Consider the following 23470-nt stretch of genomic DNA (forward strand, 5'->3'; position numbering starts at 1 on the left):
AATTAGTGGTGTTATCGAGCCACCCTTAAAATAAAAATAAGTGCATGACCAAATTTCACCTTTTGACTTCGGTACAATGCATAATTAGGGACATAATTGGTAATTCTAAAAGTATGAAACCAACGAAATCAAATTATTGGGACGTGTCTTTTACCAATTATATATTCAAATAATATTTTCATTAATTGAAGCATAACGTATACACTTAAATTTGTCATTAAAATAATGTATACAATTATGCTCGTAAATTTTGTCTATGTCAACAGACGGAGCTCACAAATATTAATGACAAGTCATTTCCATCTGATAGTCTAGAACTAAATGACGATTAAGTCGGGTTAAGCAACAAATTTTGTTAGGTAAGCTCGACCTAATCTAACCAACGTTCTTTTAGATTGAATATGTACCACACGTCCATGAATAGTCGTTAAAATTAAAAAAAAATATATAAAAAAAAAATAAAAAAAAATAAATATATATATATATATATATATATATAAACTGTAGCAGTCTACGGGAGGGAAGGGGAAAACTGGACCAACTGGGCCAGACACAGGTGAAATGGGCCAATATGGGCCTGGCACCTTGAGCGAAGCCCAAAATTGGGTGGGCCTTTAATACCATTTTAGTTGCAGTATTTTACCATTTTAGTTTAAATTTAATTCTTATACTTTTAATAAATATTAAAACCAATCATTATTAATTTCAAAGTTTTTTAAAAATTTATTTTGTAAACATAAACTAGTCGAATTTACTACAAAAACCGACTAATTATAGATTTTTTCAAGAACATAGTAATGAAGACGGTAATAGTCGAAACATGACTCGGTTTAGCTAAAACGCTCAAATCCGCTATATAGTTTTAAAATTTTTCGTAATGCTAAAACCGAGTTAGCAAATTTCAGGGTTATCCCTAATCTGCTCCATCAATCCATGCCGGGGTTCGACATTCATCTCCGTGATATATTTTATTTCGAAAGTTCCAAAATAAATAATTTTATTTAAAGAAAAAACGTAGAATATATTTTAAAATTTGGTGGAAGGAAAGTTATTTTATATATATATATATATATATATAAAATATATATATTAATGCAATAATATTATTTTTCGAGGGCAAAAATGAGATTTAATCTTAAATTATTTTCCGCAAGTATATATATGTTTCTACAAAACCCTAATATATAAGCCGCTTCGCCTTCTCAACTGCGGAAACCTAGCCTTCCAGATAGCAGCTGTTCGTCTGGGTAAGGACCTTTTATCTGCTTCACTTCCTCTTAAAATATCGATAGGTGATTGTTTGTTCTTAGTGTTTTTGAGTTTGTATATGTTTCCATTACTTGGATTCGTATGCGTAGTCTAAGATTTCGTTAGTATTTTTCTTGTTAATTTGTTGAGAGTTTTCTGCAATCCTTGATATATATTTCCGTCGCTTCTATTATCAACAGGTTGGAGTAGTGATTAGGTAGAGGATTCTGCAATGGCTCCAAAAGGTAAGTTATCGATTTCTCTCTCAAACTGTTATCGGTGGCTCTGTTTATAACATTGTGCATTAAGAGTTGAATATCTGCTACACATTCTTTTCCGTTTAATTTCGTTTCTCATGACCGCCGTTCGATATTAACCAGATATTATCGTAAGAACAAAATAACAAGATCTGAGTAATCTGTTTAGACTTTAGTCAGCGGGTTACTGACTTCAAACAAAAGGTTTGCTTGATTCTCACAGTCTCGCCTGTTTTCTTTTCTGGTCTTGTTAGCTGATTATTCCAAACAGATTGTGTAGGGCCAAAATCGAAAAATGGCGATTTGAAGTTTATTAATAGTTTTATCATTTTTATTAACTATGTTATTAAGTCTAATAAAATTTGTAGAAGATTATGGACTAAATTAATTATATTATTTTTATGAAATGGATGCTCTATGACTTTGTTGAAGTAAGTTTTATTCAATAAATTAGTTGGCTTAATGAAATTAATATCAAATTGATACTATCAAATGAGTGGATAACCTGCTCTTTTTTTTAATATCCTAGGTCCAGTTTGATAACAATTTAGTTTTTGGTTTTGAAAATTAAGCTTTTAATCCCCGTTTCTTTGTTTTGTTATTTACTTTGTAGTTATGTTTAAAAAATCAAGCCAAGTTTTGAAAACTGAAAATCACAATAGAGAATATTGAGAATACAAGCATAATTTTTCTAAACCAAAAACCAATTGGTTATCGAGCAAGGCCTTGTTTCCTTATCTTCTCTTCATTATTTGATACAATTTTGCCTACGTTTTTCCAGAATTTTATGTCTCGGATCTGATATTTATTTTCCTTCTGAAATAGGATTGTTTTTTAACACTGTTGCTCATTAATAGAATAGTACGCATGCATGGCGGAATTTGGCCTAATCAAGTTGAATTGATTTTTTCTATCATAATAAGAGATTGGGGTGCATGATAATGATAATTAGTCATTTATATGTGTGTTCCGTTGGGTAACAAACTTCTTTACCATATTCATCTAAGGCTGAATTCAAGAACGCCCTCCCAAGAAATTGTATACGTGATTAGTTTTAAGTGATTAAATCAGGTTTGATTGATACCTTTCTTTTCCCTCAGCTGACAGCTCCAAGAAGGCCGATCCTAAGGCTCAAGCCTTGAAAGCTGCGAAGGCAGTTAAATCAGGTCCAACATTTAAGAAAGCAAAGAAGATCAGGACATCTGTCACATTTCACCGGCCGAAGACATTGAAGAAGGATAGAAATCCCAAGTATCCACGTATTAGTGCTACTCCAAGGAACAAGTTGGACCAGTATCAGATTCTTAAATATCCTTTGACCACTGAGTCTGCAATGAAGAAGATCGAAGATAACAATACTTTGGTTTTCATTGTGGACATTCGTGCTGATAAGAAGAAGATCAAGGATGCCGTGAAGAAGATGTATGACATCCAGACCAAGAAAGTGAACACGTTGATCAGGTAATCTTATTCAAGCATTCCTATAGTTTCTTCTTAGAATATTGAGTTGGGCTGTTTATTTTGGATGTGATCTCAATTTTAAATATCATACTGGACCGAAATAATCCAATGTCTTGTGGAAAATAAGCTGATTAGGCAGTCTCATTTTATTGCCATATGTTTGCGAGTCACCTTATGAATAAAAATTAGACACTTCGATTATGAAGATCGTATAACTATAATTTATATTTTTGTTATTACACACCCCGATGACTGTTTTATATAATAATTGCAGGCCTGATGGAACCAAGAAGGCGTATGTTAGGCTGACTCCCGATTACGATGCTTTGGATGTTGCAAACAAGATTGGAATTATCTAAGAAGATATTAGCGTTTGTTTTTGTTTGAGAAAATTTGATTGATTCTGCTTCTGCGATGACAATTTTGATTTATGGAATGACCTCTATTTTCTCTAGAGAATTATTAAGTTGTTTTTCACTTAGCTGCTGCAATGCTGGTTGACTTCGTGCTTGGATTTTTTAGTTTGGATTTCTCTAGTCTTGGCCATTTTACTCCTTTCCACTAACGATCTGAAGAATTTTAACCCTACTTCCCTGGATTTCTAGTCATTACCATAATTTTTTTATTTGAGATTTTTTATATTACTTTTGTTATTGGATTTCATTTTATGTTTCACATTTAGGCGATATCTGATGCTTGTTTCTCCCCCATTTCTTTGTTATACTTCTACCATTATTAAAGAAACAAATGGATTGTTGTGTAAATTTTAGAAAATAGACATTAAATAATCAACTCTAAAAGTAGTGATAAACTAAGATTTAGAAACATAGGGTCCAATGGTAAATTAATTTATCTCCCTTTACCTTTAGGTTAATTGTTTGTTTTCTACTTTTCGTTTCTTTTTAAATCAAATCAATTTTGGAAAATTTAAAAATTTGTTTCTTGTTTTTGGATGTTGATTGTTGATTCAAACGTTTTCCATTGTGTCCATAATATTTATATTTAATTATGCTCTCTGCCATGCGGGAGACAGGAGCATCAAACATCAGACAAGTGTTTGGAACCGTATGAAGTGGAAGCTCCGCGTATGTTTTGAAGCCGCCGGATTCGACTTTTGAATAATAAGAAGGTGAGCTGATCTGCTTCCGGTGGAGCACTCTAGATGACCGACGCTGGTTACTGTCCGATTCGACTTTTGAATAATAAGAAGGTGAGCTGATCCACTTCGAGTGGATCACTCTAGATGACCCGGCGCCGGTTACCATAGAAGAGGGGTTGAAGTACTTTCGTTCGGTAAGACACATTATATTTTTATATTGATATTTAATATCTATTTTATGAGATTAAACTACAAATTCAATTGTTTAATCTAAGTTAGTTGATAAAAGTTTAGGAAAAACAATTATTAAAATAAAAAAGAAAAGAATTGATTGATATATGATGAAATAGATGTGAAAAAAAAGGGTAATATGGAAGGATTAGATTGAGAATAGAAAATAATTACGTGATTATGCACATTAAAATAAATAATAAAAATACTTGGATAAATTAAAAAAGAATTAATTTTACCAACATGTTTGATGATTAAGATTCTTCTATAATTGCTTCTAAGTTTTGACCCTACAAACAAAAGCAATCCAAACGGACCCAAAAAAGCACATGACTAACATCAAACCTTGTGGTGTTATTGCATTCTTTTAGGTATACATCCGACAATACAAGGCAAATTGCAATCCCTCTCAAGCTCACTCCTCAATCTAAAGAATTAAAGCACAAAAGGTGTGGAAACGTTACTGAAGTTTAGTTCTAAACAACCTGAGAGAATCAAACGTTTGAAATTGTGAAGGAATCAACAACTGTGCGCAATTTATCTTTCATTTTCTCCCACCTCCTCTCATTTGCTCCGGTCGTCAAAGTGTAGAATTTTCCTGCCAAATATAATTTGTTGGATAGGCCTAATAAGATTAACTTGGAAAACTAATTGTAATGAAGTTCCATACCATTGGAAACGGCAATTGTGCTAAGAGCATGGCGAGTGTAGTTTGGAGCTTGAGCTACAAACTCAAATGTGTAGTATGTTTTCCCATTAACTTCATGCTGCATCATTCATCAACACAGACCAATGAGTATATAGACGAGGGTTCACATGGACTAGCTTTCGAACGTTAAAACAAGTTAAGAATTACTTATGGGGAGCTATCTTGAAGAAACATGCACTAAAATGTACTCTAGAGCATTGTTTTCTTCAGAAAAATAAGGTCAGATGGCCAAGAAGAAGTGACAAGCTACTTCATTCGAGTGGGTTCTATAGTGTCATGTGTTTGGAATGAAGGGAAGAACTGATGAACTTCACTTCACAGATTACAATTGGTTTTACTTTTGGATGTATTTTTCACTTTAGATGATTGATTTAGTGTTGCCAAGAAAATCTGTGGAAAAATACTCTGAAGAAACTTTCCACCATAGTGTTCGAGTGATGCTGTCAGATCCCACGTTGGTTGGTTGGAGAGGGGAACGAAGCATTCTTTATAAGGATGTGGAAACCTCTCCCTGGCAGACGCGTTCTAAAATCTTGAGGGGCAGTGCAAGTGGAAAAACCCAAATAGGAAAATATCTGCTAGCGGTGGGCTAAGACTGTTACACATAGTATCAGAGCCAAACACCGGGCGGTGTGCCAGCGAGGATGCTGGACCCCCAAGGGGATGGATTGTGAGATCCCACATTGGTTAGGGAGGAGAACAAAATATTCCTTATAAGGGTGTGGAAACCTCTTCCTAGTAGACGCATTTTAAAATCTTGATGGGAAACCCAGTCCAAGGAGGACAATATCTGCTAGCAATGGGCTAGGGCCGTTAAAGATTTAAGGGGTAAGTTCCTTGACTGCTACTCTTTACTTCACTTCATAGAAACTAGTATGACAATATCTGAGATGAGTATAGATAGACAAACCTCTGATGCTTCGATTAACTTCGTTTTTTGATTAGAAGGAGATAGAACCTTCTTTATCAAAGTTTCTGCAACCTGAACCATACAATACTAACTGAAGTTACCTACAACTTAAAAGAACAACTTATTGCATTATTCTAACATTTTAAAGCTAACCTGTTGAGGGGGACCAAAATCGCGAATATCATCTTTGCTGGTTGGTATCAGATTGACACTGACACTTTCTAACGGTTCAATTACATCTTTGAACACCTTATCTTGACCATCAATGACTACTTCCTGCTCACTCCTCGAGTGAAAAAGGATTTAGAAACGTGCATCTTTTGCCAAGTAGTTAAATTTAAAGTGGACTGTGTGTGCAAAAGTAAGGGAGTGGAGGAAACAGAAAACTGAACAATTAAAAGTACCTGCCACCCAAATGGATAAAGGAATGAGTAACCATCTGTCTTGTCAGTAACTGATAGAAACCCTTTCTTTGATTCTGCAGCAACTGAGCAATATCAAGCGGGTACTCTTAGGATATCATCATCCTTCAATTTGAAAGAAATAAATACAGTGCAAGCTAGAGGTGCTAATTTTATAATTGAACTTCTTGAAAGAGAAATATAAGATATCAGTAAGTAAATAGGAGTGATGAATCTTACATGACATTGAATTCATGTCTGCAAGAGAAATCCAAGTGATAAAGGAACTGCCAGCTAGTAGCTGGCGTCTCCCAAGCCTATCTGCCAAAAAACAGAGCAACTATTGAACAATGAAATTCTTTAATAGAGCAAGAATGCAGTGAGATCATCCACGGGATGAGATTCAAAGGCAGTATAAAAAATTCCTGAATTGTGTAAGAAAATGCTTGAATTCTGATAAAACTATACAAGCCAGAAAATACCATTTGAGTGATATAAGTAATGAAGAAACAGTACATGGTAAGCTAGCAAAACGAAAATCCATACTAGCCCATCATGACTTGAGTTTCTGGTCATGAAAAGGAGGAGACTCATATTCAACCCCTCGATTCACACAACAATTTAATACGGCCCATTAATCATAAATGAATATTCATGAATCGTAACGCTACGGTACCTACAAGTTATGGGGATCAGGAGTGAAACTGAGTAAACTTTTTGGTCGTTTTTATGTGTTGAATAATTTATTTAGATTGCATGTCTTTTAAACTGGGCTGTTATACAAAATGGTATTAGAGCTAGACACCAAGCGGTGTGCTAGTGAGGATATTGGACCTCCAAGGAGGTAGATTGGATTGTGAGATCCCATGTCGGTTGGAAAGTGAACATCATAAAGGTGTGAAAACCTCTCCCTACTAGTTTTAAAATCGTGAAGCTAACAATACTTAACGAGCCAAAGCGGACAATATCTACTCGCGGTAGGCTTAGGCTGTTACGAAAACTATGTCCTCTAAGAAGATTTGCTTAGTACATGTCTCACTTCGTTTTAATTTCCCTTTCATTTACTACTTTGCAATGTGGTTTCTTTCTATTACTTCAATGTATCAGTATGTTTTCTAACAGATGATTAAGAGTTATCAAACCTTCTACACTCCCTATTTGCTTCCGCCAAATCATCTTGATTCATAACACAGTCAAGATCTAAAAGTTAAATGCCGGCATAAGAAACACTCTAATTCAAGTGACAACAGATTTTCAATCTCAATTCGCTAAACTAACCTTCGGAACTGCAGGCTTGACCATTACTGGAAGATCCGTGTGCTTGCTCGGCCCGGACAAGAAACGAAATCCCCGCTCTGCAGCAAACAAATCTTCCACGGAGTCTCTGTAAGCAACAAAACATTACCGATCGTTAATTAGAATATGGATCGGCATAAAACAGAAACCAAAATCGAGAAGATTCGGAAGGAATTATGCACCTGAGGAAGAGAATTGACGAAGAAGGACTTATGGATAGAGGGGGAGCAATGCAGAGAAGCCATTGAAGGTGGTTTGGTTGTGAATCGTGTGCTTCGTTGAATGTGAGATGACCTTATCTTTTGGTTCTGTTCTTGGATTTCCTATCCGTTGTGTTCGCGGGTTCGCTCAGCCACATTTCTTGCGTCGGCCCCTCACCCGTTTTTCTGCCTTTTCTCTCTCTCTCTTCAATTTATACCTCTCCCAAAAAATGATATTAAGATTTTTTGAGTAAATACATAAAGCTGAATTTTAAAAAAAAAAAAATAAAAAAAATAAAAATATATATATATTCATATTCTTCCCAAAACCCTAATTTGACCTAATTTTCTTAAAAAATTGTTAAAACGGTCATTCGATGGACGGCCAAAGATGGAATGAAATGTTGGCATGGGGTTTCTTTCAATTCCATTTTCAGTCTTTTTTTCATTGAAATTGATCTTGTATATGCCGGTTGAAGCATCTAAACGAACCAGTAGAGGCAGCTGTGGCAGAGACAACAGCAAAAGCACTAGTCTCCGTTGGTCACTTATCAGCACGGGAAGCAACATAGGTGGCAGGAACTTACTAGGGTTTAGATACCCATTTGAAGAGCACTCGTTTACCTCTCCTTAGGAGTCGAGAGCTGCCAGCCCTATAGGTACTACACTAACAGAGGTATTCCAACAAGATACGGATCCCTAATAGTTTTCTACGTGAACTGATAGAAGGTTTTGATATGTTGAAATATGATTCACAGTATTCAAAGTTTTGAATTTTGTAAATGTTCTTTAGTTCATCAGTCGGTTTTCAACCCGATAGACTCAAAGAATTCATAGTTCGTACAACACATTCAAACATCGAAAGATACAATGAACTTTTTAAAAAAGATTTGGAAGGATGCGACTTATCAATCAAGACAAAGATTTTGAATCTACAACCAGTGTGATAAATTATGATTCAAATGAGTAGCTAAGGTCGGAGATGAAGCAGTAGTACTCATATATATATATATTATAAATATACTTCTCCCTCCCCAAGGTTATATATGCTAAGCAGTTGTTATCTTTATCTTGCTTACTTATATAACGTCTCTTTCCAAAATCTCTCTCTCTCCTCGTTTTCTAAAACTTTCTTTTAAAACCGAGGCTAGAGGCTCGATCATACGTCGCTTGGCCGTAGGCGACGCAAAAACAAATTGGCTGTGCGGCACTCACTTTCCAACGACAAGTGAGCTAAGCCAATTTGTTCTTGCGTCGCCTACGGCCATGAGACGTATGATCGAGCCTCTAGCCTCGGTTTTAAAAGAAGATTTTAGAAAATGAGGAGAGAGAGATTTTAGAACGTTATATAAGCAAGCAAGAGAAAGATAACAACGGCTTAGCATATATATATATATATATATATATATATATATTTGGGTTGAAAATGAACTATCAATGAACATATGAACTTATCAAAGAGGACAAAAGGTTTTGAATCTTCAACAACTTTATACGATTCAACTAAGGAGTAGTGCGGGAAGATATGAATAGTGGAGGGAAGGAGATGAATAATGGTGAAAGAATGAAGAAGACGACTGAGCTGTTAGGATCGCTCAACAATGCACACACTCAATCAAGATGAACACAAAGAACAGGGGAGAGAAAACAAAGAGAAAATTCAAGGAGTAATATTGGTGTAAGGAATCAGATATAGGACGAGGCTCCCATCTTTACTGTAAATAGACGCGACAAGGCTCCATCTTTACTGTAATTAGACAGGACGAGGCTCCATCTTTACTGTAAATAGACCGTACGAGGCTCCATCTTTACTGTAAATAGACCGTACGAGGCTCCATCTTTACTGTAAATAGACACGACGAGGCTCCATCTTTATTGTAAATAGACAGTACGAGGTTCCATCTTTGCTGTAAATAGACACGAGGTACGAGGTTTCATCTTTATTGTAAATAGACACGACGAGGTTCTATTTTTACTGTAAATAGATACGACGAGGCTCCATCTTTACTGTAAATAGATACGACGAGGCTCCATCTTTACTGTAAATAGACCGTACGAGGCTCCATCTTTACTGTAAATAGACACGATGAGACTCCATCTTTACTGTAAATAGACACGACCAGGCTCCATCTTTACTGTAAATAGGCACGACGAGGCTCCATCTTTATTGTAAATAGACAGTACGAGGTTCCATCTTTGCTGTAAATAGACACGATGAGGCTCCATCTGTACTGTAGATAGACATGACGAGGCTCCATCTTTACTGTAGATAGACACGATGAGGCTCCATCTTAACTGTAAATAGACACGAGGCTCCATCTTAACTGTAAATAGACAAGACGAGGCTCCATCTTTACTGTACATAGACACGACGAGGCTCCATCTTTACTGTACATAGACACGACGAGGCTCCATCTTAACTGTAAATAGACACGACGAGGCTCCATCTTTACTGTAAATAGACACGACGAAGCTTCATCTCTACTGTAAATAGACACGACGAGACTCCATCCATCTTTATTGTAAATAGACAAGCTTCATCCATCTTTGGTGTAAATAGACACGAGGCTTCATCTTTATTGTAAATAGACACCATGCTACATGACTCATCTTTATTGTAAATAGACACGAGACTACATCTAAATAGACACGAGGCTCCATCTAAATACACACCAGGCTCCATCCTACAAGAAAGCTGGATATGTTTTGTTATAATGGGTTTCTTTAAAGGAAACTTGGACGACCATTTCTTGGTTAACAAAATGAATATGGTTCAATGGCTGAAGTCTGTTAACAAAAACCCTACCGGAGATATCAAGTGTCCAACACCTACAATATCGTCGGCCTGTCGGAGACTTCGACATGACAGCCTTGTCCTGTGTCGTGGTCTGTTCTCTAATATGTTTTTCTGTTCTTCCGATGTTGACAATACTGTTTTTTTTATTATGGGGACCGTTTTGTGCAGCGCCAAAGTTTATTTTATAAGCTTTTTTGGGGTTGCGATGAGAATTGTTATGATATCAAGCCACCTCTCAGTTTCTGCAGTGATTTGAGCTAATTGGTCGATGAAACACCATCCTTAAAGCTATGAATTTTACAAGTTTGAAAGTTCATTGCATAGTTCAAGCAGATTTGCTGCTTCAAATTAGGGTTTTTGACTAAAAGTTTATAAATTTTGTGTTGTTCATTTGAATATCAGATGCAAAACCCTAATTTTAATCCTAAAATTAAAATACAATCGTCAAATTTCGAAACCCTAGTTTTCTTTTCTCGAAAATAGTAGAATAATAATAATAATTTTCGTTTAAGAAAAATACCATTTATGTGGGAAAAATTGATAGAGACCGTTTTTTTGTTGTTGGAAAAGTTAACGACAAAATAGGGACTGTTTGATAATTTATTGAAAGTATAGGGACCAAAATGATATTTCTAACGTAATGTCTTTGTTTGGGCGAAAAGGGTATGGATCAAAATTGTTGTGTTCTTGTAAAATTTGGACATAAATGAGCTTTTAGTTCTTGTGGTGAGATCATGACCTTTTGTCTTTGTCCATTGATGTGCATATTGTGAATATGAACAAGTGGGTTATGAGTATTATGAGTTGATATCATCTTTACCTTCTAATGGTCTATGAACAATTGTAAATTTAGTTACTTTTGGGGGAGACCTAATGATACTCTTAGCAGGAGTACATATGCTGATGGCAAGCTACGCTTCTGCATAATCTTCTGCTGTTTCTAAGAGTTATAATAATTCTATCGCTACCACTAAAAAATATTGTCTGTTTTAGTCTGTTACATATCATTGTCAGCCTCGGAGTTTTAAAAACGCGTCAACTAGAGAGAAGTTTCAACACCCTTTTAAGAAATGTTTCGTTCCCTACTCCAACCGATGTGAAAACTCTCAGGACTTCTTGAGCTTATGCCTAGCTCTACATTGGAGGCTTGTCAACTGTCACTCATTACTCTCAAACTGTGGGATTAAGTTTATCATAGCACTTACCTGTAACAGCCTAAACTCACAGCTAGTAGACATTGTCCGGTTTGACCCGTTATGCATCATCGTCAGCCTCACAGTTTAAAATGCGTTTGTTACAGAGAGGTTTTCACACTTTTATAAGGAATGTTTCGTTCCCCCTCTCCAACCGATGTGAGATCTCACAATCCACTTCCTTGGGGATCTAGCGTCCTTACTGGTACACCATCCGGTGTTTGACTCTAATACCATTTGTAACAGCCCAATCCCACCAGTAGTAGCTATTGTCTGCTTTGACCCATTACGTATCACTGTTAACTTCATAGTTATAAAACACGTATGCTAAGGAGAAAGTTTCTACACCCTTATAAGGAACGTGAGATCTCACAATCCACCCCTTTAGGGATCTAGCGTCCTTACTAGAACACCACCCGGTGTCTGGCTCTGATACCATTTGTAATAGCCCAAGCCCACCACTAGCCGCTATTGTCTGCTTTAGCTCGTTACGTATCGCTATTAGCTTCACAGTTATAAAACACGTAGGTTAAAGGGGAAAGTTTCTACACCGTCGTAAGAAATGTTTCGTTCCTCCCTCCAACCAATACCTCATTTGAAAAGATTAAATGGCATCAATTGAAAGCCTTAGCTTTGTATCATCTAGAGTAGTGTTGGCTATATGGCAGGAATTACAACCAATAGGAGCATGCCACGAGAGAGAGTAGCCATTGTTATGCATTAGAAGGAGCTGGAAATAGCTACCCGAGTAGCCAAAGGACCAGTGTTGGCTCCCCTGTCGTTGGAGGACGACACCTTTGTTGGTAGAGGCTACTAGCTTTGTCTCACTACAAGATCTGGTCGGATGATTCTTGATTTGGTCTGGACCCACTCACGTGTGTATTGAAGTGTCTAATGGCACTTAGAGAAAGACAAAGAAACTCTCATGCACAAATCTCCCTAATCTCTTCTCAACCAATCATCCTTAATCTTCATCTTCCCTCCACTTATTTAAGACCATATCACTTACAACCATCAACTCACCATATCAGCTATCCTCATGGCAGATTCTGATGCTTCATACATACATATGGTACTTACCTTCTTCGTTATACGACCTAAATCCGTTCTATTTGCATTACGTACGTACGTTAATTATACTTTGATGTAGGTGCAACACTTGATCGAGAAGTGTCTGATCTTCCGCATGACCAAAGAAGAGTGCATGGAAGCCCTCTCCAAACATGCAAATATTTCACCTATCATCACGTCAACAGGTAGTAGTAGTAGTAGTCGTCATTTTTCATTGTTTCAATCAAACCCTTGAACGCTATGATTGAGCTAAGTCGTTCCATATTATGCAGTGTGGACCGAGTTAGAGAAGGAAAACAAGGAATTCTTCGAGACATATGCACAATCTCAAAGAGACAAGGATAGAATGTCTGAGGAAGAGACAAACCAAATGATCCAACGGATGATCTCGGAATCCTCGAAAGGGGACCCTAAAAACTAAGCCTGCCACGAAAACGACCTCACCTTCAAGTTTCTTCTTCCTTACTTCAAGAATCTATCATCGCTTTCAAATAAAACCCACATAGAGAATATGTTTGAGGTCCCATTGGTTGAAACAAATCATATGCAAATGAGTACGGAGTGTTCCATTGTTTGTGTAATTGTCATGTTCTTCCTTATAACCAATCATCTTGTGCCATGTCATTATATATTTATTTGAAGGCATTAGTTGTTGAATGTTGTTCATTGACTCGTGCTACCTCGGGAAAGCTTTCTTGTCTTATTGTTATTGCAATCACATCAATGAAGATAGCTCATATTGATGTGGGGACAATTGGGAAGTTGGCTTTTTTCTTGTTCAAATCATGAACTTGTACACGGTATTTGAAGGCGACCTTATCGCTTTCGTTTCGTCACGAGTCCATAATCAATACATCGACGCGTATTTTATTTGAATTTGGTTGTTAAGATATTCGAGGAAAAATAGATATGTCTTAATCTTGATCTTTTAAACTTAATTAAGACAATTAGTATGTTCATTTCCACACGTTCTTGCTATGCTTTAGTTATATCTCTCTATTCTCTCCATGCTCTCGTTCTCGATTTCAAACCTACTATATTCATCAACCCTCCGTACACTCAACTCGATCACCCAACTCAATTTTCCTTTAAGTTCATGCACAATCGACACCTATATCTTAGACCTTAATACAATTAGAGCATCGATATGTCCCCTCCATTTGTTTCTGCAACCTAGCTTTGATATCAAATGTTGGATATGACCCACGATTGAAATATACCGAAACAAATATTTGAAGCAGAAAGAACAACTTGATGGGAAAGTTTCTTGAAACAAAGAAACTTTAAGCACTATTGCTCTTAAATTCTCTTTCAATTTCAAGTTGATAACTTCTTTTGTTAAGCTAAGCTTATTAACTCATAGTCTGTCAATCCATTTAGATATCCAAAAATAAAGTTAATAAGAAAATTGAAAGGGTATGAACTTTATCAAATAGGGCTCGATAAATAGAGATCGAACATGATTCGATATTGCATAAAGATTCTTTTTAGAGATTTTGTGGTTGAAGATGAGGATGCGAAGTTATGAAAGAGGACAAAGGTTTTTAATTTTCGAGCACGTTATATGGTCCAACTGAGGAGGCATGGTGATAGTTCTCGAAGTTGTCTGAATAATAATGAAGAAAACGACGAAGCGTTTGTCATGTTACGCATTCTTTTGTAAATTTTAAACGAAGGACAATTATGACATTTCACTTCAAATAACAGAAATATAATCTTATATCTTTAAGCTTAGAGAAGTGAGTGTTAATTGAACAGACTCTCACAGTAGTGTGATATTGTCCACTTTGAGCATAAGCTCTCATGTCTTTGCTTTGTGCTTCTCAAAAGACCTCGTACCAATGGAGATAGTATTCTTTGATTATAAACGGATCATTCATTCGCTAAATTAGCTAACGTGGGACTTTCAGAAAACCGGGAAATAACAAAGTAACTAAGTATTGAATCTCTTGCTTGTTTTTAAACCTACAAAAGAGCTGGAAGTTTTGTTCTAATGGGTTTCTATAAAGGAAAGTTTGGACGACCATTTCTTGGTTAACCTAACCAAATGAATATGCTTCAATGGCTTAAGTCTGTTAACAGAAACCCTACCGGCGACTAAGTGTGCAACAGCTACAACATCGTCGGCCTGTCGAATGACTTGGACATGACAGGCTTGTCTGGTGTCGTGGTCTGTTCTGTAAAACATTTTTTCTCTTCTTCCGATGTTGACAATACTCATTTCGAACATGGGGACCGTTTTGTGCAGCGCCAAACTTAATTTCATAAGCTTTTTTTAGGGTTGCAATGAGAAATGTTATGATATTAAGCCACCTCTCAGTTTCTGAAATGCATGGCTTCTTCTGTTGAATTGATCACTGTTTTAAAACCAAACCCTAATACAAAAGCTAATATACAATGTCAATGATTATACGTACTAAAGCTATATACCGTAAATGACATAGTATATTATGATAAATAGTAAATAGTTTATGCATAGTAAAAAGTTATTATCGGTAAGTTATATATGTTAGATAGTTATATAGTTATATCTGGTAAAGCTATATAGAGTAAGTTGAACTATATATATATTCAACTTTATTCTATATACTCTTTATACTGAAGTCATCTATACAAATCCTTTAGCTAATATTCTCCTTTCATTTTCTATATCCTGTTCTTTAAGTTTATCTCGAGTGTGCGTTTGAATTTAGTCTATTTATTGTACTAAACTCGAAACCCTAATTTTCTTAACATTGGGTTTGTATCTAAATTTAGTCCATTTATTCTACTAAACTCGAAACCCTAATTTTCTTATCTCGAAAAATAGCAGAATAACAATATTTTGATAGAGCCACTTCTTTTAGAAAAATTAACAACAAGCTACTGAACGGTTTGATAATTTATTAAAGGTATAAGGACTAAAATGATATTGTAACGTAGTTTTAATTGAACTAACTAATTTCTTGTTTGTTTGGGTGAAAAGGGTATTTGATGAAAGCTCTACCACGGAGGCTTGCCAATAGACTCATCAGCCTCATCGTGGAGTAGCATTGGTGTAACAGTACAAGTTCACTGCTAGTAAATATTATTCGCTTTGACCCGGTATGTATCACTGACAGTCTCATGATTTTAAAACGTGTAATGGGTTAAAGCAAACAATATTTGCTAGAGGTGGATTTGGACTATTATGAATGGTATCAGAGCACAAACACCCTCTTCCAACAGACAAATATTTCACCCGTCATTACATCAATCTTAGTAGTCCTTTCTTATTTTAATCAAACCCTTANTCAATCTTAGTAGTCCTTTCTTATTTTAATCAAACCCTTAAACGGTACGATTGAGTCGAGCTCAAACCCTTTAGATATTAGACCGTGTAGACCGAGTTAGAGATGGAAAACGAGAAGAAATTGTAAGCCTGCCATGAAAACGAGCTTACCTCTAAGTTTCTTCTTCCTTACTTAAAGAATCTGTCATCAAAATGAAAGAGGTATTGGATGTTGCTTATCTCAGTGTCCAATGCCTCGTGCAACCTCGGGAAAGCTTTCTTGTCTTGTTGTTATTGCACTCAAAGCAATGAACTTTTGCCTTTTCTAGCTAAGTGAAAGCGATTATCTCTTTTTTCCTATTCTATTTTGTTTCAATTCTTATTAAAAATTTTAAAATTAATTCAAGCTTTTAAACCGTGTTCAGACTTTTAATAACATGGACTGTCACGACGTATGAAAAACGCTATAAAAAGTCTACGGTAGCGTTTTTCGTAAGCTATCGTATCCAATTTTTCTTGTAGTATAGGGTGTTTTTTTAAACGTATTTTAAGACTTTTATTTAAGTTACATTTATACCGTGGCTAATATGGTCATAAAGTATGAAGGTTATAGCTCTCGAAATGCCTCGTGGAAGGTTAACGACTTTCATTTTAAGGTTATATAAAGCAAATGCAGTAAAACGAGCATTTGTGCTTTCCTTTAGCCAACAGTAAGTTTCTTTCCAATTCTATGTAGTTTTGATTGCATGTTTAGAATCATTCAAGCTTGACATGATCAATCTTGATTGTGAAATAATTCGAATCTCAAACAAGTGTTATTGTCTTAAGATATTCGATCAATAAAATAATATGAATCTTATTTCTTTTGTAGTGATTCCTTATTATTTGGTTTAGTTTTTTAAATCGTTTTTATTTTTGGCCACATATACGATCAATAATATCTATCGTCACCTTATCTTTCCTCATTATGAAAGCTCGATGTAATACACCATCACTATGTCCTCTTGTATCTCGAACACCAACTTATTCTCATACTCGTCTTTTCCTTTTCACGTCTATTGAAGTTAAAGTATTTCACTTGCAATCGAGACCCCGATACCTTATTTGAACGATTTTTTCAAGGGATGACCACGAACGAGTAACGAGCTTAAACTCTTCCTTGAAGAACGTTACGACCATAACCTCAACATGAACTCGTATTAAAAACTAGGTCCATGTCAACCCACCTACCCCAAGATAGTCCTCGTGAACATTTCGAAATGAGTGGATAATATCATATCATTATGGAGGATCGTAACTCCTAACATAAGCTACACTACATCTTAACACACTCCGAACATCAATATGCCCATACCCTCAAAACCAAGGAATTCACAACCAAAGAATTCACGGTCGGTATACACATATTCAAACATCGAAAGATACAATGAACTTTTAAAAAAAGATCGAAAGAATGTGACTTATCAATCAAAGACAAAGATTTCGAATCTACAAATAGTGTGATAAACGAAACGATTATGATTCAAATGAGTAGCTAAGGTCGGAGATGAAGCAATAGTGCTCAAATATTTTCCTTTTTTGTTGAAAATGAACTATCAATGAACATATGAACTTATCAAAGAGGACAAAGGTATTGAATCTTCAACTTCACAAGCAGTAATGCTCAGAGACAAAGCCAAAGTGCTGGAAGTTTTTTTTTATTGTTCTTTTTTTTGTGGTTGAAGATATGAATTATGAACGGTGGAGCTAATGAGATGAATAACGATGAAAGAACGAAGAAGACGACGAAGCTGTTAGGATCATTTACGAACGCATATACTCAATCAAGATGGACATAAAGAACAGGGAGGAGAAAATTACAGTTTTGGATGACTTAAGGGTATGTAGAACGAGAGACGATAAAAAGTACACTTTTGTTCTAATGAGTAGTTTAAAGGAAAGTTGGACGACCATTGTTAGATGAACACGACTGTCTATTTTGAGTATAAGCTCTCATGTCTTTGTTGGGCTTCCCCAAAAGACCTCGTACCAATGGAGAGAGTATTCCTGGATTATAAACCCACGATCATTTCTTAAATTAATCGACAACAACCATTTCTTGGTTAACCATATGAATATGGTTCAATGGTTTAAGTCGGTTAACAAAAACCCTACCGGAGATATCAAGTGTCCAACACCTACAATATCGTTGCCCTGTCGGAGACTTCGACATGACAGCCTTGTCTTGTGTCGTGGTCTGTTCTCTAATATGTTTTTGTGTTCTTCCGATGTTGACAAGACTGTTTTTTTTTAATATGGGGACCGTTTTGTGCAGCGCCAAAGTTTATTTTATAAGCAATTTTGGGGTTGCAATGAGAATTGTTATGATATTAAGCCACCTCTTAGTTTCTGCAGTGATTTGAGCTAATTGGTCGATGAAACACCATCCTTAAAGCTATGCATTTAGCTCAAAGAATGACTGGTTTGACAAGTTTGAAAGTTCATTGCATATTTCAAACAGATTCTATACATGGTTAAGTTGTCTGCTTTAGGGTGTACGATCTTACGTTAGCTGAAGAAAGGTGTGAAAACTTTTCTTTAGTAGACGTGTTTTAATAATCTTGAGTAGACGTGTTTTAAGAATCTTGAGGGGAAGTCTGAAAGGGAAAACCAAAGAGAACATTTGCTAACAATGGTCTTGGGTTGTTACAAATGGTATTATAGCTAGACACTGGTTAGTGTACTAGCGAGGGCACTGGCCCCTAAAGGAGGTGGGTTGTGAGATCTCTGATTGGATAGAGGAACGAAACATTGTTTATAAGGGTGTGAAAATCTCTCCCTAGTAGACTCGTTTTAAAAACTTTAAGGAGAAGCTCGAAAGGGAAAGTCCACAGAGGACAATATCTGCTAGCGATGGTCTTGACCTGTTACAAATGGTATCAGAGTCTGACATCGATCAGTGTACCAACAAGGGCATTGGCACCCAAGAGAGGTGGATTGTGAGATCCCACATGAATTGAAGAGGGAAACGAACCATTTCTTGTAAGGATGTGGAAACCTCTCCCTAATAAACACGTTTTAAGATTGTGAGGTTGACTGCGATATGTAACGAATCAAAGCAAACAATATCTGCTAGCGGTAGACTTGGACTGTTACATGTGCTGGTTGTGGGTTATGCCAAGCTCTACAATGGAGACTTGCCGATAGTCTCGATCACCTTCAAGCTTGTTTCAGCTGTGGAACAGCAAAAAGCTTGAAAATTCAAAGTCTACTACGTTTTCAATATAACCTCCTCGAACGAACAATCACTAATGGCCCCATCTTCCTCGTCCCTACCGCCCTTATTTGAAGGACTACACCCTACAAGACTACCGCTTATGAGAGTGTGATATCCGATATTGGTTGGAGAGAATAACTAAACACCTTGTGAAAATCTTTACTTGGTAGACGTGTAATGGGGAAGCCTATAAAAGAAAGTCCAAATTTTTTAAGGGGAAGCTTATAAAGGAAAGCCCAAAAACCTCGAGGGGAAAGCGTGTAAGTGTAAGCCCGAAGAGGACAATATCTAGATGAGCACCGATTCCACTGTGTAACTCTAAAAGACACGTTTTAAAGCCTTGAGGGGAAGCCCGTTACAATCTATTCTCCTCATGCAACCATATGGTACTCACTTCTTTCGATCATTCTAGGATTAACGAGACAAGAGTGCATGAACGCCCTCTTCAAACATGCAAATATTTCACCCGTCATCACGTCAATCAATAGTCCTTTCTCATTTTAATCAAACCCTTTACGTATTTGGCAATGTCGACCGAGTTAGAGAAGGAAAACAAGAAATTCCCTAAAATCTAAGCCTACCATGAAAACGATATTACATCTAAGTTTCTTCTTGGTTACTTAAAGAATCTATGATGAAAATAAAAGAGGTATTAGATGTTGCTTATTTCAGTGTCCAATGCCTCGTGCAACCTCGGGAAAGCTTTCTTGTCTTGTCTTGTTGTTATTGCAATCAAAGCAATGAACAAAGCTTCATATTATCATGAGCTTTCTCTGGGTAACTCAAAGGCGACTTTCTTTTCTGTCACGGGTCCATAGTAACCCTATTTTAAAAATTAATTTATTATTATTTTTTTTAAATTGGTTTTATTTTCTATCTAGAGGTTAAATTATATTATAAAAAATAATACTATGCTAAAATATGTCATTTATTTATTTTTTATTTATTTCTTTAAATAAATTTTTTTAATTTTTTCTTATATGTCTTAATTAATTAAATTAGGTGGGTAATTTTTTTTTTCAATCTTAAATAAAATAAAGATGATAAAATCAATTGCATGCTTAAATAAATTTAAAACAGGTAGATTAAATTAATAAAAATATCAGAGTTAATTTTGGTAAACGATTTATGAACATATTATAAACCATTTCTCTCTTCAATTCTAAAGGCTAATGGTTAAAAAAATTCTAAAAATTTCGAGTATTAACATTGCTCGTAAAAGTTCATGAATATTTTTGAAATAATATACTAATTATTTTGTCTATATATTAACAATAAGATATATTTAAAATTTAAAATGGTTTAAACCCATTTTTTTTTTAAAAAGAAACCATTTTGAAAGTGAGGGTATTTTTAAAATAGAGTATTAACTATTTTCGTGAATTATTTTTTTAATTTAAAGAGATTATTAAAATTTCTTCTTTTTTTTTTTTTTTTTTTNGCAAAATTTAAAAGGTAATAAACCCTAATAAATAAATCAACCTGTTTTTTTTTTAAAAAAAAAATATAATCCATAAAAAAAATATTATAATGAGTAAGGATAAGATAAGGAATGATGGTGTGGAATAAATTATTTAGATAAAAATATTAAAAAAAAAAAAAAAAAAAAAAAAAAATTTTTTTTTTTTTTTTTTTTAATTGAGATATGTAATCAGTAGCCTGTAGGGAGGCTAATGATTTCGTTTTGAGGAACCTAGAACTCACGGGAACACAAAGTTGAACTATCACCTTATCTTTTCTCGTCATCGCAAGCTCGATATGATACCTCGGGGAAACCTTTACTATGTCCTCGTTGATCTCGAACACCAACTTTATTCTCATCCTTGATACCCTTTTTCTGAACGACTTATAACTAAACTTTTCCGAGAAGAATGTGATGAGCGAAGCTCGATTTGATACATCGGGAAAATCTTCACTATATCCTCTTCGATCTTAAACACCAACCTTATTCTCATCCTTGATACCCTTTTTATGAACGATTTACATCTAAACTTTTCCTCCTAGAAGCATGTGATGAACGAAGCGAAAACAGCTCGTTATCGAACCATCACTTATTCACCTTATCTTTCCTTGTTGTTGCAAGCTCGATTTGATACTCTGGGGAAACCTTCACTATATCCTCGTCGATCTCAAACACCAACTTATTCTCATCCCTGATACCCTTTTTTTGAATGACTTACTACTAAACTTTTTCGGGAAGAATGTGATGAATTGAAGCGAAAATCACTTATTCATCTTATCTTTCCTCGTCGTCGTAAGCTCAATTGATACATTGGGGAAACCTTCACTATATCCTTGTCGATCTCGAACACCAACTTATTCTCATCCCTAATACCCTTTTTTTGAATGACTTCACTTATTCACCTTATCTTTCCTCGTCGTAAGTTCAATTTGATACATTGGAGAAATCTTCACTATATCCTCGTCGATCTCGAATACCAACTTGTTCTCATCCCTGATACCCTTTTTCTGAACGACTTACATCTAAACTTTTCTTGGAAGAATGTGATGAACAAAGTGAGAACNACACCAACCTTATTCTCATCCTTGATACCCTTTTTCTGAACGATTTACATCTAATCTTTTCCTCCTAGAAGCATGTGATGAACGAAGTGAAAACAGCTCATTATCAAACAATCACTTAGTTACCTTATCTTTCCTTGTTGTTGCAAGCTCGATTTGATACTCTGGGGAAACCTTCACTATATCCTCGTTGATCTCGAACACCAACTTATTCTCATCCTTGATACCCTTTTTCTGAATGACTTACCACTAAACTCTTTCTGGAAGAATGTGATGAATGAAGCGAAAATCACTTATTCACCTTATCTTTCCTCGTTGTAAGCTCAATTTGATACATTGGGGAAATCTTCGCTATATTCTCATCGATCTCGAATACCAACTTGTTCTCATCCCTGATACCCTTTTTCTGAACGACTTACATCTAAACTTTTCTTGGAAGAATGTGATGGAATAAGTGAGAAGCAGCTCATTATCAGACAATCACTTATTCACAAACCTTGTGTGTGGCTAATAGCTATTCTATTTTTCTCCTACTCTCACTACTACCTAGTATCGTTGTTGCTCGAGTTATATCTCTCAATTTTCTCCGTGCTCTCGTATATTCAATCCGGTAAACTCAGCTCAATCACTCGACTCAATCTTCCATCAACCCTAGACCTTAATACAATCCAAACATCAACATTGCCCACACCCTCAAAACCAAAGACAACACATTCAAATCTCCAAAGATATAGTCAAATTAAAAGGGTGTGATCTTATGAAGGAGGACAAAGATGTTGAATCTCGAAGTGCTATGGATTTGAGAGATATAGTTAAATTCATAATCCGTACATGTTGAATCTCGAAGCGCTTCGATAAATGGAGCAACTATGGTCCAATTGAGCAACTGGGTCCGAGAATTTATGATTGAAGATATGAACTATGAACGGTGAAGCGAAGGAGATGAATAATGATGAAAGAGCGAAGAAGAAGACGAAGACGACGACGACGACGACAACAAAGCGTTTGTCGTTCGAGGACAATACTGACATTTTGCAGTATGGCGAGTCAGAAATTGAACCTCATTCATTATTAACCTTAGAGAACTGAAAAAGCTGGTAAATAACCAAGTAATCATGTATAGAATCTCATGCTTTAATGTGTATCTTTTCTTCTTTAAACACGAGTATATTTAAAGGAAAGCATGGACGACCAACCAAATGAAGTTGGTTCAATGCTATAAATGGCCAAGAGGTATAATATCGATCGCCTGTCGAATGACTTCGACATTACAGGCTTGTCTAGTGTCGTGGTCTGTTTTGTAGTATGTTTTTTTCTCTTTTTCCGATGTTGACAATACTGACTTTTGAATTTGGGGACCGTTTAGTACACTGCCAACCTGTATTTTACAAGGTTTTCAAGCTATTCTACTCACTTGTTCGAGTGTTAGGAATCAAAATTCGTGTTGTTTTTGCTGTAATTTTTGTTGTTTTGTGATTGTTTGATTNTTTTTTTTTTTTTTAAGGTTCCAATTGTTGGATGATGGAAGTCACACGTCGGCTAATTTAAGAAATGATCATGGGTTTATA

General features: G+C 35.7%; 3 protein-coding genes across 3 annotated transcripts; 2 read left to right on the plus strand and 1 right to left on the minus strand.

The window, feature by feature from the left end:
- The first annotated feature begins 1162 nt into the window (after positions 1 to 1162).
- Positions 1163 to 3517, plus strand: LOC111801149 (60S ribosomal protein L23a-like). The gene is made up of 4 exons (XM_023685475.1): positions 1163 to 1247; positions 1449 to 1493; positions 2606 to 2966; positions 3241 to 3517. The coding sequence occupies exons 2-4, from the start codon at positions 1481 to 1483 to the stop codon at positions 3323 to 3325; spliced, it is 459 nt and encodes a 152-aa protein (XP_023541243.1). The 5' UTR covers positions 1163 to 1247; positions 1449 to 1480; the 3' UTR covers positions 3326 to 3517.
- A 1109-nt stretch (positions 3518 to 4626) lies between these two features.
- On the minus strand, positions 4627 to 8009 carry LOC111788071 (psbP-like protein 1, chloroplastic). Its single transcript, XM_023668231.1, has 8 exons — positions 7795 to 8009; positions 7595 to 7700; positions 6557 to 6637; positions 6320 to 6402; positions 6069 to 6191; positions 5916 to 5987; positions 4967 to 5063; positions 4627 to 4894 (listed from the first exon to the last, which is right to left on the minus strand). Exons 1-8 carry the CDS (start codon positions 7855 to 7857, stop codon positions 4791 to 4793), a joined length of 729 nt encoding a protein of 242 aa, XP_023523999.1. The 5' UTR covers positions 7858 to 8009; the 3' UTR covers positions 4627 to 4790.
- A 4832-nt stretch (positions 8010 to 12841) lies between these two features.
- On the plus strand, positions 12842 to 13294 carry LOC111803423. Its single transcript, XM_023687856.1, has 3 exons — positions 12842 to 12874; positions 12953 to 13058; positions 13146 to 13294. The coding sequence occupies exons 1-3, from the start codon at positions 12842 to 12844 to the stop codon at positions 13292 to 13294; spliced, it is 288 nt and encodes a 95-aa protein (XP_023543624.1).
- The last annotated feature ends 10176 nt before the right edge of the window (positions 13295 to 23470 follow it).

The sequence above is a fragment of the Cucurbita pepo genome, chromosome LG01, assembly GCF_002806865.2.
Source record: "Cucurbita pepo subsp. pepo cultivar mu-cu-16 chromosome LG01, ASM280686v2, whole genome shotgun sequence".
In the NCBI taxonomy this organism is placed as follows: Eukaryota; Viridiplantae; Streptophyta; class Magnoliopsida; order Cucurbitales; family Cucurbitaceae; genus Cucurbita; species Cucurbita pepo.